Below are 13889 nucleotides of genomic sequence, written 5' to 3'. Positions count from 1 at the left end.
TCCCCTGGGAAAAGTCTGCTTGCACGGGGCAAGCTCTGAATTGGGTCAAGTGATAGCAAACATTGTGAGAGGGGCTTTCCAGAGAACTGCCAGACAGGTCAAATAATGATAATTCTCTGACAATGGAGTTTTGAAAGAGCTACAACTCTGTTTTGATCTTTACTATATCTACAAGGCTGCTTGTTTCATCACTGCTTTTATGGAGGAGAGGGTTTTTTGGAGGTTTTTACTCTGGCATTCCCATTACCTCATTTTCTCCTTTCCTTTCCTTCCTTTCCTCCCTCCCTTCCTTCACTCCTTCCTTCCTCTTTCCCCCCTCTCTCTTCTTTCTTTCCCTTTCCATTTCTTTCTTCCTTTCTTTCTTTCTTTCCTTCTTTCTTCCTTTCTTCCTCTCTTCCTCCCTCCCTTCCTTCCTTCCTTCTTTCCTTTCTTCTTTTTTAAATAACTTATTTGCTGAAGAACTTAGGCTATTTGACTTGCAGAGTTTCCCAAGTCTGGATTTCTCAATGGCATACTCTCCGTGTAGTTCAATATATTCTTTACCCTTTAAAGGTCATAAAATGGCAGCTAGATACAGAGACCTGATATGACTCAGGTTTAATCCCTTTGTAAGACTATAGCTGGTGTTGTGTCCCTTCTACAGGAGGCACAATATATAAATTTTCAGGGCAAATTTCTAGTGCAGTCAAATTTATTTTCAAGCAGGATGGTAAGTACATTTACATTCCAAAATTAAAATAGGAGCAGAAATCTCATTCAACCAAGCCTAAACCCTCTTAGCTGGCTATTAAATAAGAAAAATTTAATATGTTGGTTTGTCAAATATAGAACCTTTAGGATCTAAGACCATCTATAACTATAATAACTTTTGTAATATTTCAGTACAGTATAATAATTCCCTATGAATACTAGGTCAGTGCTGTCCAATATTAATCATAAAAGTTAATACTTATATAATATTTATTTTGTGCTAGGCACTGTCCTACTCCCTTTTACATATTGTGCATATTTTCATTTCCCTCTGCTTGGTAAATTGAAAATGTGAATATATACAGTATATACATTTTGTTCCTCCTGTTAGCGTGTGTTGGAAAGTGTTGACTACATTATGCTCAATAATCACGAAGTCCCCAGTTTCAGTCTCTTCATTTCAAAACCCTGCACAAAAGCCTGTGATGGGCAAATATTGTTCTTCTGCTCAAGAGTTATTAAGAGTTGACACAGGAAATATCTACTGAAGAAGCAGACATGGCAACATTAACCCCCTCACACATGTTCAGATATTTCCTCCCAGTCTCTAGCTTGTCTTTTCATCCTCTTAACAGCATCTTTCTGAGAGCAAAAGTTTTTAATTTTGAAGAGGTCCAATTTATCAATTTTTTCTTCTATGGCATGTGTTTTTGGTGTCAAGTCTAAGAACCCATTGCCTAGTCCTAGATCCAAATATTGTCTCTTATTTTTTCTAAAAACTTACAGTTTTATGTTGTACATTAATCTATAATCCATTTTAAGTTAATTTTTGTATAAGGTGTGAGTTTTTTCATGATGGATCCAGTACTATTTGTTGAAAAGGCTGTCCTTCCATTCAATTACTATATTGAAATGATGGTATTAACTAACTACTCCACCCTTTCTATACATTTAATGCAATTTTTTCAAGTCATAAAATAGCTAGAAAAAAATCACATTTCATATTTTTTGAGAGATACTTCATTTTGAGATTCAGAGATTTCATTTCCTATTTGAGAATCATAATCTTGTCCCATTGTTTTTTCTTTACTAGGTAGTGTTTCATTGTGGTTATAAAGATTTAGAAAAATGTGGCAGAATGAGAATGCCTAGTCCATAAGTCTCAAGAAAAGTTTGAAAGAAGTAGGAGGAAGAAAAAAGAAAACAAAGACAAGTGAGGGCCTGGATTACAGTTTTGATTCCATCATTGTTTATCTGGATTCCCTTGGACTGCTTTCCTGCCTGTAAATGGGATCAACAGTCCCTCTTCACAGACTCCTTGTGGTAAATAATATCACATACAGAAAGTGTCTAGGTTCTGCTGCGGTGCCCTTCTCACCCTCAGGGGACAGATGGAAGAGCCAGGCTCTTTCCCCTTGGAATCAGGCTGCAGGAGGCTGGTCTTGGAGGCGCGTGGAGGGAGCTGAGCAGCTGGCGAGTGGAGAGCTTGGATTAGCATGTTGGATGGAGGGATGGCTGGGCCATAATGTGCTCCCCACCCTGCCCCCAACTCAGCACACCCGCCCTCAGAGCTCCGGCTATAGAAAAGATCAGTGACGCAAATGGATTAGGAAAAGCCTGCCTGGCCTCTTCCTGCTGCCACCGCACCTGGGGCTCTCCACGCTGGAGATTAGTGGGTGGCAGCTTTGTCAGGGGGACAGACATTTAAACGTCAGCTTTAGTTTAAAGAGAGCTTCTAAGAAGAGAGGGAAGAGAAGACCAGCCTTTCTCACCTCCTTCCCCAGCAGATCAATCCCTTGCTTTCCTGTGAGTGTACACCTTTTCAAAACACAGGGCTTACCATTCCTTCTACTGATTCTTGTCCTTCAGGCAGGTGTTGGTGATCATTAGAGACAGGCCTGGTTCTGGCACCAAATCCAACTCTGCTTGTGGCAGACAGAGAGGAAAAGACATGAATCATGTCTGGGAGGCAAAAAAGGTTGTTTACCCACTTTCCCAGACAGAGAGGGCAGCAGGCGAGAGACATTCCCCAGACAAGGAAGCTTTCTGTGACAGCACATGCCCAGGTCAGAGGGAACCATTCTCATGGTTTGTTTGTTCATTAGCTCATTTATTGACTTAACACTTAACTGGGAGTTTATTTATTTATGTGCTCATTCACTGAGAGCCAGCTGAATCCAGCCAGCCCCCAGTGAACACTGCTTTAGCTTCTCCTGTGTGCCTGGCCCTGCACCCAGCCCTGGGGACACAAGCGATAAAACATGGGGCTGGTGTGCTGCAGAGGGGGCTGGACCATGCATGGGCTGGCATGGCCAGGGCTGGCATGGCCAGTGCTGGTCCAGACATGCTCCTGGACACTGCAAGGGCTCTGCCACACGTGTGTCTTTGCAGGCATGAGCCCGGCCCCTGTGACTCTGGCCAGTGCCCTGCAGGTCCGGGGCGAAGCTCTGTCTGAAGAGGAGATCTGGTCCCTCTTGTCCCTGGCTGCTGAGCGGCTCCTGGAAGACCTCCGTGGTGGTAAGAGTGTGTGACTGGGGCAGCTGAGTCACAGGGAGCTGAATGTGAAGCTTCCCAAACAAACACATTTCTGGGTGCTGCTTATTGATCTGTCATCCGTCTGAGGTATTAGAATGAGTAGGCGAAGGACACCCACCCACGGAGCTGCTTTGGGAGGGCAGCTCTGTCTCCTGGACCCATGGCATGCTACAGAGTTGGAAGAAAGTTCTTTTGCCTTGGTATTGCAACTTTTCTGGGCATGGTGTCTAGGGAGAGAGCGGCTGCAGCTCTGTGGGCGTCTCCCAACACCTGGGCAGTCTGGGCAGAATCAGAGACAGGAGGCAGGGGGCAGCTATCAGGATGGCTGGCACCTGCAAAATGGTCCCCTGCAAGATGCTGCAACAGCTAGTGTCCCATCAGGGGACAGAACCCACACACTCAGTGGTCTAAACAGGGGAGGTTAATATAAAGAATTATTTATAAATCCGATAGAAAAGTAACTGTCAGATATAAGAAAACTCGACATGGCCCCCTAGGATTGAGGGTAGTACCCAGTGAGGGACAAAATTGGAAGGGAAGCCCCCTCCCCAGGTTGGGGTTCAGATCGGCTGGAGGAGCTGTGCTTGTACCCCACGATGATGGCAAAGTTCTCTGCTCTGCCTGGCCAGAGCCGTCTGCAGTCACCGGACAAGCTAGGCATAGGCACTTGCCTACAGGTGACCCTCTGGCTGGGGGCGGGAGCAGGTGAGCCACAGCCCCGGGACCTAGTGCCGGCAGGAGGCCTGGAGCCCGCCGAGTCTGTGTAGACCGGGTCGCGAGAAGATGGTCACTTGACAAGGTCGGCCCGAGGGGTGGCCCAGGGACGTGCGTAGGAGCAGAGCGTCACTCTTACGCACAAACCGGTGACCGCTCCCCCACCCACCTCGAAACGGCAGGAGAGCCCGCCTCCTGCAATGTCTTTCTAGCGCCCTCTACTGAGAAAACTGCACATCGCGCTCGCCGTAAAAGATGCTTAAGGGAGGGAGCAGGTCTTGAAAGACGGATTTGGAGATTCGAGGCATTAAATTCATAACTGGAACAAACACTGAGTGCCCACACCCAGATGTCAGCTCCGAACTCAGACGTGCTTGGGGGCTGGCAACCAGCCGTGGAGGCGCCCCATGCGGGAGATGACACATGCGCAGTCAGGGTGAGGGTGCCCGCTTGGGGAGATGAAGGGAGGCTGTGCACTTGTCCCTTCAGCTGCATCTTCTTCCTGAGTCTTCACTCCCTCTTCCTCGCCCTGGAGGTTCTGATGAACAGCTATAGTACACCCAGAAGACCGGCTATCTTGGTCCCTGAATTGGCTCCAGAGAACTCAGACTTGTGCTAATTTCCAGGTGGATCTGATCTCTCTTTACCTTTTACCTTGAAACTCTTGGGCCGCCTGTGAATTTGGACGCAGCTGCTAGTTTCCCAGCTACCGCTGCAGCCACCTTTCATGACACATGCTCCTATGCCTGTACACGTCAGGGCTGAATTCCTTCCACTACATGTTTCCCCGGGTCTTGCGCACAGCTCATCCCAGAGGGGGGTTTGCAAGGCACCTGCCGGGCACAGTCGCACAGATGGCCCTCCAGATGGCAGCCCTATCTCTACACCCGCATCGCTGCCTTGGTTTCAGATTCCTCGGACTATGTGGTCTGCCCCTGGTCAGTCTTGCTTTCTGCGACTGGAAGTCTCTCCTTCCAAGACCATGTTTCTCATATAGAGGCGGCTCCTTTCAAGGCCCCTGAACTGCTACCGGGCCAGAGTGATGACGAGCAGCCTGATGCATCTCAGGTAAGTCATGTGGTGTCTCTGCAGCACCCCTGGGCCTGTCCTCTGGGAAACGCCTGGTCCTAGGTCATCCCCAGCTCCCAGCTCAGCCCCGAGGAACACTGAAGCAGAATGGAGTTAAAGAGTTTTATTCCCAGGCTTTCTTGCCAGTAATTTATTAGCTCTTAGATGAGGACAAGTCAACTTCTCTGAGCTCCAAAATCTATGTCTGTAAAGTGGGGTTAATATGACCTAATAAATCAGCTTATTAGAAATACTCAAAAAGAAGTTCTGGAAAAGTTGTAGATAAATGGTCCAGCAGCATATAGCAAAATGGTAAAAAGGGCCCAACAAGTCCTCAAGTGGAATGTAGCCCAAGGCATGAGTAAAGATTGATTTGGCTGCAGTGATGTTTATTGCTGTAATGTTGACATTAGTGACAAACTGGAAACAATCTAAATCTCCAGTGAGAGTGGACATGAAACAAGACAGCATTAAAATTAAGCTGTAGAAACTTAATGACCTGAAAAGAAATTAAATATATACATGTACAACATGATCCTAGTTGTGTACACATACACGCACGCGCACATACACATGCCCAGAGTTCTAAAAATATATGTCTCGAGTGATTATTTCTGGATGGCAACATCAGTGGTGATTTTTGTTTTTCCATGGATGTGTTTTGCTTCTGAATAGTAAAAAATTCTAGTGAAACATGATCTTCAATTTTAAAAAGAAGCATTTCTAAGTAAAGAATGATGTCAGGCAGGGACACAATGCTGGACAGGGCATAGTGTGTGTTTAATCATTGAGTTCTGTTCCTTTCCCTTTCATGGGAAAAGGGCAAATCTGGAATTTCCACTCCCAGGAGGCATCCTGGAATGGGAGCTGCTTTTCCTTTGCGCTTGGAGAGTAGGACCTCAGTGGTTTCCAGGTTTGTCTAGTTTGGGCCCATGTCTGACTGGTTTGTCTCCAAATCAGATCACCACAGCGAAAACATGAGTCACCTTTGCAGTGGCCTGGGCTCCATCACCCCACTGGCAGTTGCCCCAGCCCTCCAGGTCCCTGAACCTTTTCCTACACTGCCAGATTCCAGGGGTGAATCCCTGGACTCCTGTGTTGGACACAGACTTGAGTGCCTCTCAGATTGCCCCTTTTTGGGTCTCTTGTGTGATGCTCCACCCACACCAAGTTGCCTCCTACACTCTGAACTCAGCTAAGGTGACATATCCTTTTTTTTTTTTGGGAGGGTGGGGCAAGGAATAGCGACTTTATTTGGAAAGCTGGCAGACCAAGAAGATGGTGAACTTGTGCCCCAAAGAACCATCGTGCCTGAGTTAGAACTCAGGCTTCTTTTATACTAAAAGAGGAGGGAGTAAAGTCAAACACTTCCTGGTTCCAGTCAGCCTCCAGAGGGGATGTGTTAATTTCTTCCTGCCTGCAGTCATTCACAGGTGGGCCTGGTCAGAATGTTTCCTGTGAGCCTACTGTATGGAGCTTGCCAGCTCCCGAACGCCGATTCTTTGTTCCAACTGCCAAGCGCTGGGGTGGGCACTGTTACTTCAGATCCTGGGATCTGACTTTCTGAGCAAACACTAGAGGGGCCTGCTGATGAAACCTGAAAGTGCAGGGGAGCTAGTTTCCTATGGAGTGAAACTCTACCAATGGGAAGTGGGAGATGGGAGGGGAAGGAGAAGATAAGTTCTCCCTTCTTCCTTTCTTCATGAACTGCTTTTAGGAAAGTCTTGCTAGCCTTCCAGAGAAGTTCTGAGTGCCAAGGCTTAGTGTGCTGTGCTTCCTGCTGTGCTTTGTCGCTTGTTACAAGGAAGTGACCAGCGTAGTGACCCCACACATCACATCTGTCTTTGCCTCCCTCCCCCTTTTCTCCTCACCCTCATTGCCCTGGGCTTACTGCTCCTGAATGAAATGTCACACTGAATCCTTGCTTCAGGCTTTGCTTTTTCCAGGACCTGAGCCAAGACAGATCTTGAGTGCTCCTGGGGTCCTTCCCCAGCCTTCCCAACACTCACTGGTGAGGGACAGACATCACCCTCCTGACTGCAGCTTGGCCTCTGCTGAGTGTCTTCTGAAGATCTAGTCACTCCTTTGCTCAGACCATCCTGGAGCTGAGCCAAGCTGGAGAAGAACATCCTTCTCCCTCTGCACATGTTCCTCCATGGAGAGGAGGGAGGGTTCCCAGAGTTCCAAGGCTCAAGGAATAGGCTGAGCTAAGAACTAGGGCAGTGTGTTGCTGAGAATCTGAGCCAGGAAGGAAAGGGTGAGTATGAGCTGGGAGAGGGTCAATGTGGGCAGGGACTGAGTCCTTAATGGACCAAACAGCAATTTTGTTGGTGGTTTAATTCCCTAGGCATGGCATATGGGAATGTGGCTTAAGTAGAAGAAACCACTGGCCTTCAGCCTTATTTGTTAGGCCAGGATGCAAGGTTACCTGGCCATTCTCTCTCTTACAGCATCCCTACCACGCAGTTCTGTTAACTGCTGTTCTCCTCCATTCATCAGGGTCTCCTGTCTTCATCCAGTTTGGCTTGGGTCCTGTGGGAGGTGGGGTAGACAATCAGGAAAGTAGTCTCAAGAGAGGCTGTGCTCAGAATCCTCTCACAGCCCTGGGCCCTTTCTGAGGTTAAGAGGATGTACTCTGACCCCTCTCCTCAGGGCAACATTCAGCTGTACCCAGCACACTGAGATGTTTCCCCCACTGCTTGGAGTGTTAGTTCTAGGTGCAGGTGGAAGGTGTGGGCAGGTCTCTAACTACAAGGCACTCGTGCCACCATCACCCCATCCCGGGATCATGGCAGACATTACCAATCTATCATGATGTTCTTTCATGCTGAGCCAGGAGTTGCCTTCAGAATCCTTCTCACTACCCTTCTCCAAGGCAGCAACTACCAGTGGGCTGTATTTGGGATTTGGGATGAGGCCTGTTGTCATTGCAGCCTTAGGCCCTGTGCTGGGACACTTTAAGATAGAGCTCTTGGAATCCAGGTGAGTTCCCAGGTGTGGATGGTGCCTCTGACAGTGCTCAGGCAGCCATTCTCAGGGTCAGTTCTCTGGAAATGAGGGTGCAGCTGGTGAACTTCCCTGTCTAGCCTTTTATCAGAGGAGTGGTTAGCTTGTTTAGGTGTACAGTTTCGGACCAAGAAGAGGACTAATTGGCACATGTGAATTGGACACATGCCCTTGACCTAAAAATGTAAAAACCAAAACAAAACCCACTCGCATTAAACTCAGTAGATTGCTCAAGTAACGATATGTTTTTACATATCATGCTTTGTGAATTCAACGTCTCCCTTTCAAAGTCCCAGAAATCATTTCATGAAGAGAAAAATCTTAAGGGAAACGTACCTTGTCAGTTATAATGGAAGCCTAATAATAATAGTAATAATAATAATAAACATTTATTGAGGATTTAGTATGTTCCAGAGGTGACAAAGCCAAGTGGCTCAAGGCAGGGGCTCTGGTTCCTTGGTTCAAGTTTAGGCTTTAGGTCTTATTTGGGCAAGTTCCCTAACTTGTCTTTGCTTTAGTTTCCTCCTCTGTGAAATGGGGAAAATTAAATACATACTTCACAGGATGGTGGTGAGGACTAAATAAATTAATATAAGTAAAAGACATAGAGAAAGACTTAGTCTGTTGTAAGTGTTCTCTGCCTAATAATAATAGAAACAATAATGAATATTATTATTACCATGTCCAGGTCCTCTTTACTCAATCCTCAGAAGTTTTCAGGCAGAATATTCACTTTAAAGATGACGAAACTGAGGCTCAGGGAAGTCAGATAATGCTCTTCTGTTACACCATGTTGGTTTCTGACAACATATGATGCTTTTTAATCGGGCTGAACCGTAGTATGTCATGTAGAGACGGTTTTGGCTACAAGAAACAGAAAGCCTAAAATACAGCTGCTGGAACCATACATATAGTTATTTATGTAACGAGAAGTCAAGAGATTGGTCAGAAGCTTGGTAAATGTCATCAAGGATCTAGGCTGTATATTTCCAATCTATCCTCCTTCGCTGTTGACTTTTTGTCTTTATGCTTATTGCCTCATGGTCATAAGATGGCTACCATGATTCCATGTATCACATCAGTGTTCAAGACAGAAACAGGGGGGAAAGGATGGGACCAGCCACATGTGTTCCTGTTGACAGTAAAGAACAAACTTTTTCAGAAACCCCCTAACAGACTTACTTCACATCTTTCACAAAAATTGAGCGTCAGACTTTCAGCCTCTAGAGTAGGATGCAGCAAAGTTTAAGGGAGTTGCAGATGGTTGTTCGGCTAGCCAGCCAACAGTGTCTGCCACATGTGGAAATGAATTGTATCCTGTTTACAGGACCGTGGAATAACAGAGGTGACAAATCTAATCATGTGCTTTTTCTCTTGGGCAGATGCACGTCTATTCTTTGGGAATGACCCTCTACTGGTCAGCAGGGTTTCACATTCCACCAAATCAGGTCTGTGAACAAGATATTCAGAGTCTTGCCAGGTCATGTCTTTGGATTTATTTAGTTTTTTCCTAGGGCGGGGACCACATCTGTTGAGCTATGTGCCACCACTCTGTACTCCTAGGTTCTAGGAAGGATTACCAATCGATTAAAGAACTGCTCCAGCTGCGTACAGAAAGAACCTCAGAATCCTACTCAACTTGGCACTCCAGACAGACACAATTTGGGATTGGCAAGCAAGATAAGAACTTATTTGCCACTCCAGTCCAGAGGAAGTAGGAAGCTAGAGGATTTTATAGATACTGAAGATACCAATTTATAAAAAAGGCTTTAAAGCAGCCCTTCCTGAAGTGAGATGCTTCTATGAAAAAGGGTTCTGTGCTCAACTGATTTGGGAAAATGTCCCTACGATGTCTTCTTCTTGAAGAGTTGTCAGAGTACTTTATTAAAGACTCTGAGAAGGCGTAAAGCACAGAAACTTTTAAATTTTATCATAGCATTTTACAAAATTTTTGACTACAGGATGCGTACGTGTGTGTTTGTGTGTATGCGTAAATTTTCATCTGACACTGTAAGAATTCCGTAGAAACGAGTGTAACAAGAACATACATTGGAGAACTCTGTCCAGCCTGTTTGCCTGATTTCTTTCCTCCCTCCCCCCTTTCCTTCCTTCCTAAACTCCTTCCTCCCTTCCTTCCATCTCACCCTTGTCCTCTCCGATTAAACATCCCAGTGTTTCTGGCACTTCTTCTGAAAAGGGACCTGCCCACGTCCCTCTCCTGTGGAATCTTTCACAGTTCCCCACTCCCCACGGGGTTGCATTCCACTTCTCAGCAGAGCATACCTGGAGCCCAGAATTGGTTCCTACCTGTGACCCTGGTTCCTCTCTGATACTCTGTCATAATCAGGGCTGGCTTAGTGGGCGTGTGGCCTGTGTAATAGCACAGGGCCCTGCACTTAAAAGGGCCCCCCACTTGATTCAGTGCTCTGCATTAAAGTTCTTAACAATTTTGACCAAGGGGCCCTGCATTGTCCTTTTGCCCTGGTCCTGCCCATAGCCTCCTTCCTTCTAGACACATGCTAACATTTGCCCACACTCTTCCCTCTGTCTGTGGCTCACTCCCCAGCCTTTCTCCTGGCCAGCCCCAGTGTGATTTTTGAGATTTAGTTCAAGTTCTTTCCCCAACTCCCTCCTCCCTCCCCAGACGGGGTTAGGCCCCTTCCTCTGTGTTATGACCATGTCTTATGTTTCTGATACCAAAGCCCTTATCACCCTGTACTGTCCTTGTCTCTTTAAGTGACCATCTTCCTCATTAGACTTTACACCTCTTAAAGGCTGGGACTGTCTCCCACCTTATACTGCAAGTAGCCACGCAGTCCCGGCACGTAGGAGGTCCTCTGATGTGCTATATGAGTGTGGGACTCAGTAGCCTGGTTACACATGAAGATAGGCATTCACAACTCATGCTCCGTGGCCGGAGATGGAAGTGCAGTCTTCATCTGGAAAATAACTTAGAGTATGGGTGAGGGTGAGAAAACACCTGAGAGTGAGTATGAATTTGAGACCTTCCCCATATAAATTATGGTCATTCAAACACATGAGGGAAGGTTTAATAAAATAACTATTTTTTCTTTTGCTTGATGTGTACATGTGACATAAAGTTCAATCAATGATTATTGACCTTACGCAGACCACTGGAGATTCCAAAGTGAAAAAGCCACAGTCCCTGTGGTCCTGGAGCTCACACTCTAGGGGAAAGGCCCAGTGAGAGCCACCTAAATAATCAGAGAAAATGTCAAGCTGGCCAGGTGAATGTGAGTTAAAGGCTGGCCTGGTTTGATCTGGGTGCTTTGCATAGGCAGAAATCCATTTTGTCAAGCACCTATTTTTCGTAGGCATTTCAAGGATGTGTTTGGGCTCCCCACGCCCCGAAGGACGTTCCAAATTAGAAAGCAGCAAACTACACACAGCTGGTGCAGAGATAATTGCTCTGCATTTTGTGGCCTCAGTGATAAACAGTGATAAACAGGCCTCAGCCTGTTTAGCCTCCCTAAACTCCCCAGAAGGAGTGAGCATCTGTCTAGTTAATGAGAACATTCGTTCTTAGTTGTCTCCACGGCACACCTCACAAGGCACTGGCCTCAGGGGCTGTGGCTCTGGAGGCTTCTCACGTGGCTGCCCCACTCTCCAGCCCCTGCAGCTCTGTGAGCCCCTGCACTCCATTCTGCTGACCATGTGTGAAGACCAGCCTGGCAGGCGGCTACCGCTGCAGTCCATCCTGGAAGCTTGTCGGATTCATTGGGAAGAAGTGGCTGTCCACCCAGCCTCTGCCAGTCTCCACGTCAGACAGCTGGTCGGCTTGGTTCTGGGCACCATCTCCGAGGTCAGTGTAGATCTGCGCTTTCCAAGCCAGGGGCCACTCGCTAGCCACGTGTGGCTGTTGAAGTTCAAATGAGCTAAGTCATAGTTCATTGAAAGGAAATAAAACATTCAATTCCTCAGTCACACCGACCACACTTAAGTGCTCAGTATCCCCTTGTAGCTGGCAAGGACCATACTGGACAGGACAGATCTAGAACGTTCCTGTTACTGCAGTTCTATCGGGCAGTGCTAGTGAAGATCTTTGAGAGAGCCTAGATTTCTAATGTGGCTAAGACCCCTGAGATCTTTGAAAGAGCCTCTTTTCATAAAAACAGTCGTGTTTATGACCCATGAGTTAGCTTATCAAAATTCAACTCTAGGCCTTGCACGAGAAGCCTTCCCTGACTTTGCCTACATTGTCCCTGGCCGCTCCCTCCCCTCTGCCATCTTGTACCTGCAGAGGGTCCCCTTGCTGTGCTCGTCACACGGTGCTGCTTGCTGCCCTGTGCACCCGCCAGTGCCTAGCAAGGGGTCCGACACATAGTGATCATTTGGCTTAGGCTGGGTTTCCTTGAAGCAATGCCAGAGGCGGGCATTCTTGTGCAAGTTAGTTATTGGGGACGTACTCCCAGGAGAGGGAGTGATGGAAGGATGGGGGACAAGCCGAGTAAGGAGGGGGTCTCAGGAGGAGACAGCCTCAACCTGATCCCACAGGGAGCTCCAGAGCAGGAATTGCACCAGCCTTGGTCCCCCTTGAGGCCAGGACAGAGCTGGGACTCAGGTGAGGCAAGTGAGGTGTTCGCTGGGCAGCACTGCGCTTGTCCAGGGGTGTGTTGGAGAATTGAGACGGGGGCCATGTGGATGGAGAGGAGGGGATGGCTGTGGAGATGCTGCCCACAGTCAATCAGAAAAGGCCTCTCCCAGGAATTTCCTAGCGGTCCAGTGGTTAGGACTCTGTGCTTCCACTGCAGGGGGCACAGGTTCGATCTCTGGTCGGGGAACTAAGATCCGGAAAGCTGTGCAGGTGACCAAAAGAAAGAAAAAGAAAAAGAAAGAAAAAAAAATAAGAAAATGCCTCTCCCATCCTGTCCTCCTTCTTGGACCCCTTCTCTCTTGGTGTGTAAACATGTCACTCCTGTTCATTGAGCCAGAGGATTTGGTGGGGACGGAGGAGGTCCATGTATTCGAAGGACACTAGAGCCTACCATCCATTGATATGTCGTTGTCCCCGGATGGACGTTGTGATGATCTGCAGCATTGCCATCGGGAAATCATAAAGTGATTTCGGTCAGGGACCTGTGAAGTGATTTCCACCGCTTATTCGACCCTCACTGGGGCACTGAACTCAGTAAGCTACAGGGGTGCGTTAAGCACACAGTGAGGTTGTGGGAGAGAGACAAGCAAGCAAACTTGCTGTAACGTGGTGGAATAGAGGCGGATGTGAGTAAAGTGACGAGGGGAGGTGATGAGAGGACATTCCTATCCTGGAGAGGGCAGAGGTGGAGAGGGTTAGAAGTAGAGAGGATGTAGCTCTGGGCCTTGGAAGCACAGGAGAGATCATCAGGGAGACCCTGGCCCGTGGAGGGGGCGTGTGAGCGAAGGCACAGATGTGCATGAGTATGCAGGTGTTGGGGGGTGGGGGTGAGTGAACCACCTCTAGGCTGTGTGGCTGGTACACACAGACCTCGCTCTGGTTGCTGCGTCCTCACTGTTGGGCTCCCACTGTGCAGGACAGACCCTTCCACACTGATTCAAACTGATAGCCAGGTTGTATGCGTCTGTGTAAATGTCCCCTCTCAACCTGGGGATGCGGATGTGTGATGCACTTGACCTTCAGGTGGAGAGGAGGGCTGTGGAGGAAAGCTCGTCCGGGCAGCGGGACAGAAGCTACCTGCTCAGGAACAGGCTGCAGCAGGCCAGCTGTGAGAGCCGGGCAGCGAGGTCCCCCGGGTGTCTGCATCCCTGCAGAGGTGGGTATGGTGCCCTGAGCATTCCCTGGGTGGGCTGATGGTACCCACTCGGTCGTTTCCTGGCCCCCGTGGGCCTGATGTCCATGCTGTGGAGGCAGAGAAAGC

The 13889-nt window shown here is 47.9% G+C and overlaps 1 protein-coding gene across 1 annotated transcript in view; it reads left to right on the top strand.

Moving 5' to 3' along the window:
* The first annotated feature begins 2951 nt into the window (after positions 1 to 2951).
* The window catches only part of LOC102973453 (FERM and PDZ domain-containing protein 2), a 62512-nt gene continuing 51574 nt past the window's right edge, over positions 2952 to 13889 (top strand). Inside the window, exons 1-5 of the mRNA XM_007106635.2 lie at positions 2952 to 3207; positions 4850 to 5007; positions 9396 to 9417; positions 11682 to 11836; positions 13652 to 13784. Coding sequence (XP_007106697.2) covers positions 2952 to 3207; positions 4850 to 5007; positions 9396 to 9417; positions 11682 to 11836; positions 13652 to 13784 — 724 coding nt within the window. The remainder of the gene's footprint in view (positions 3208 to 4849; positions 5008 to 9395; positions 9418 to 11681; positions 11837 to 13651; positions 13785 to 13889) is intronic.

The sequence above is a fragment of the Physeter macrocephalus genome, chromosome 20 (assembly GCF_002837175.3).
Source record: "Physeter macrocephalus isolate SW-GA chromosome 20, ASM283717v5, whole genome shotgun sequence".
NCBI lineage: Eukaryota > Metazoa > Chordata > Mammalia > Artiodactyla > Physeteridae > Physeter > Physeter macrocephalus.
Note: the sequence above shows the minus strand (reverse complement) of the source record. Positions and strands in the feature narration are given on the sequence as shown.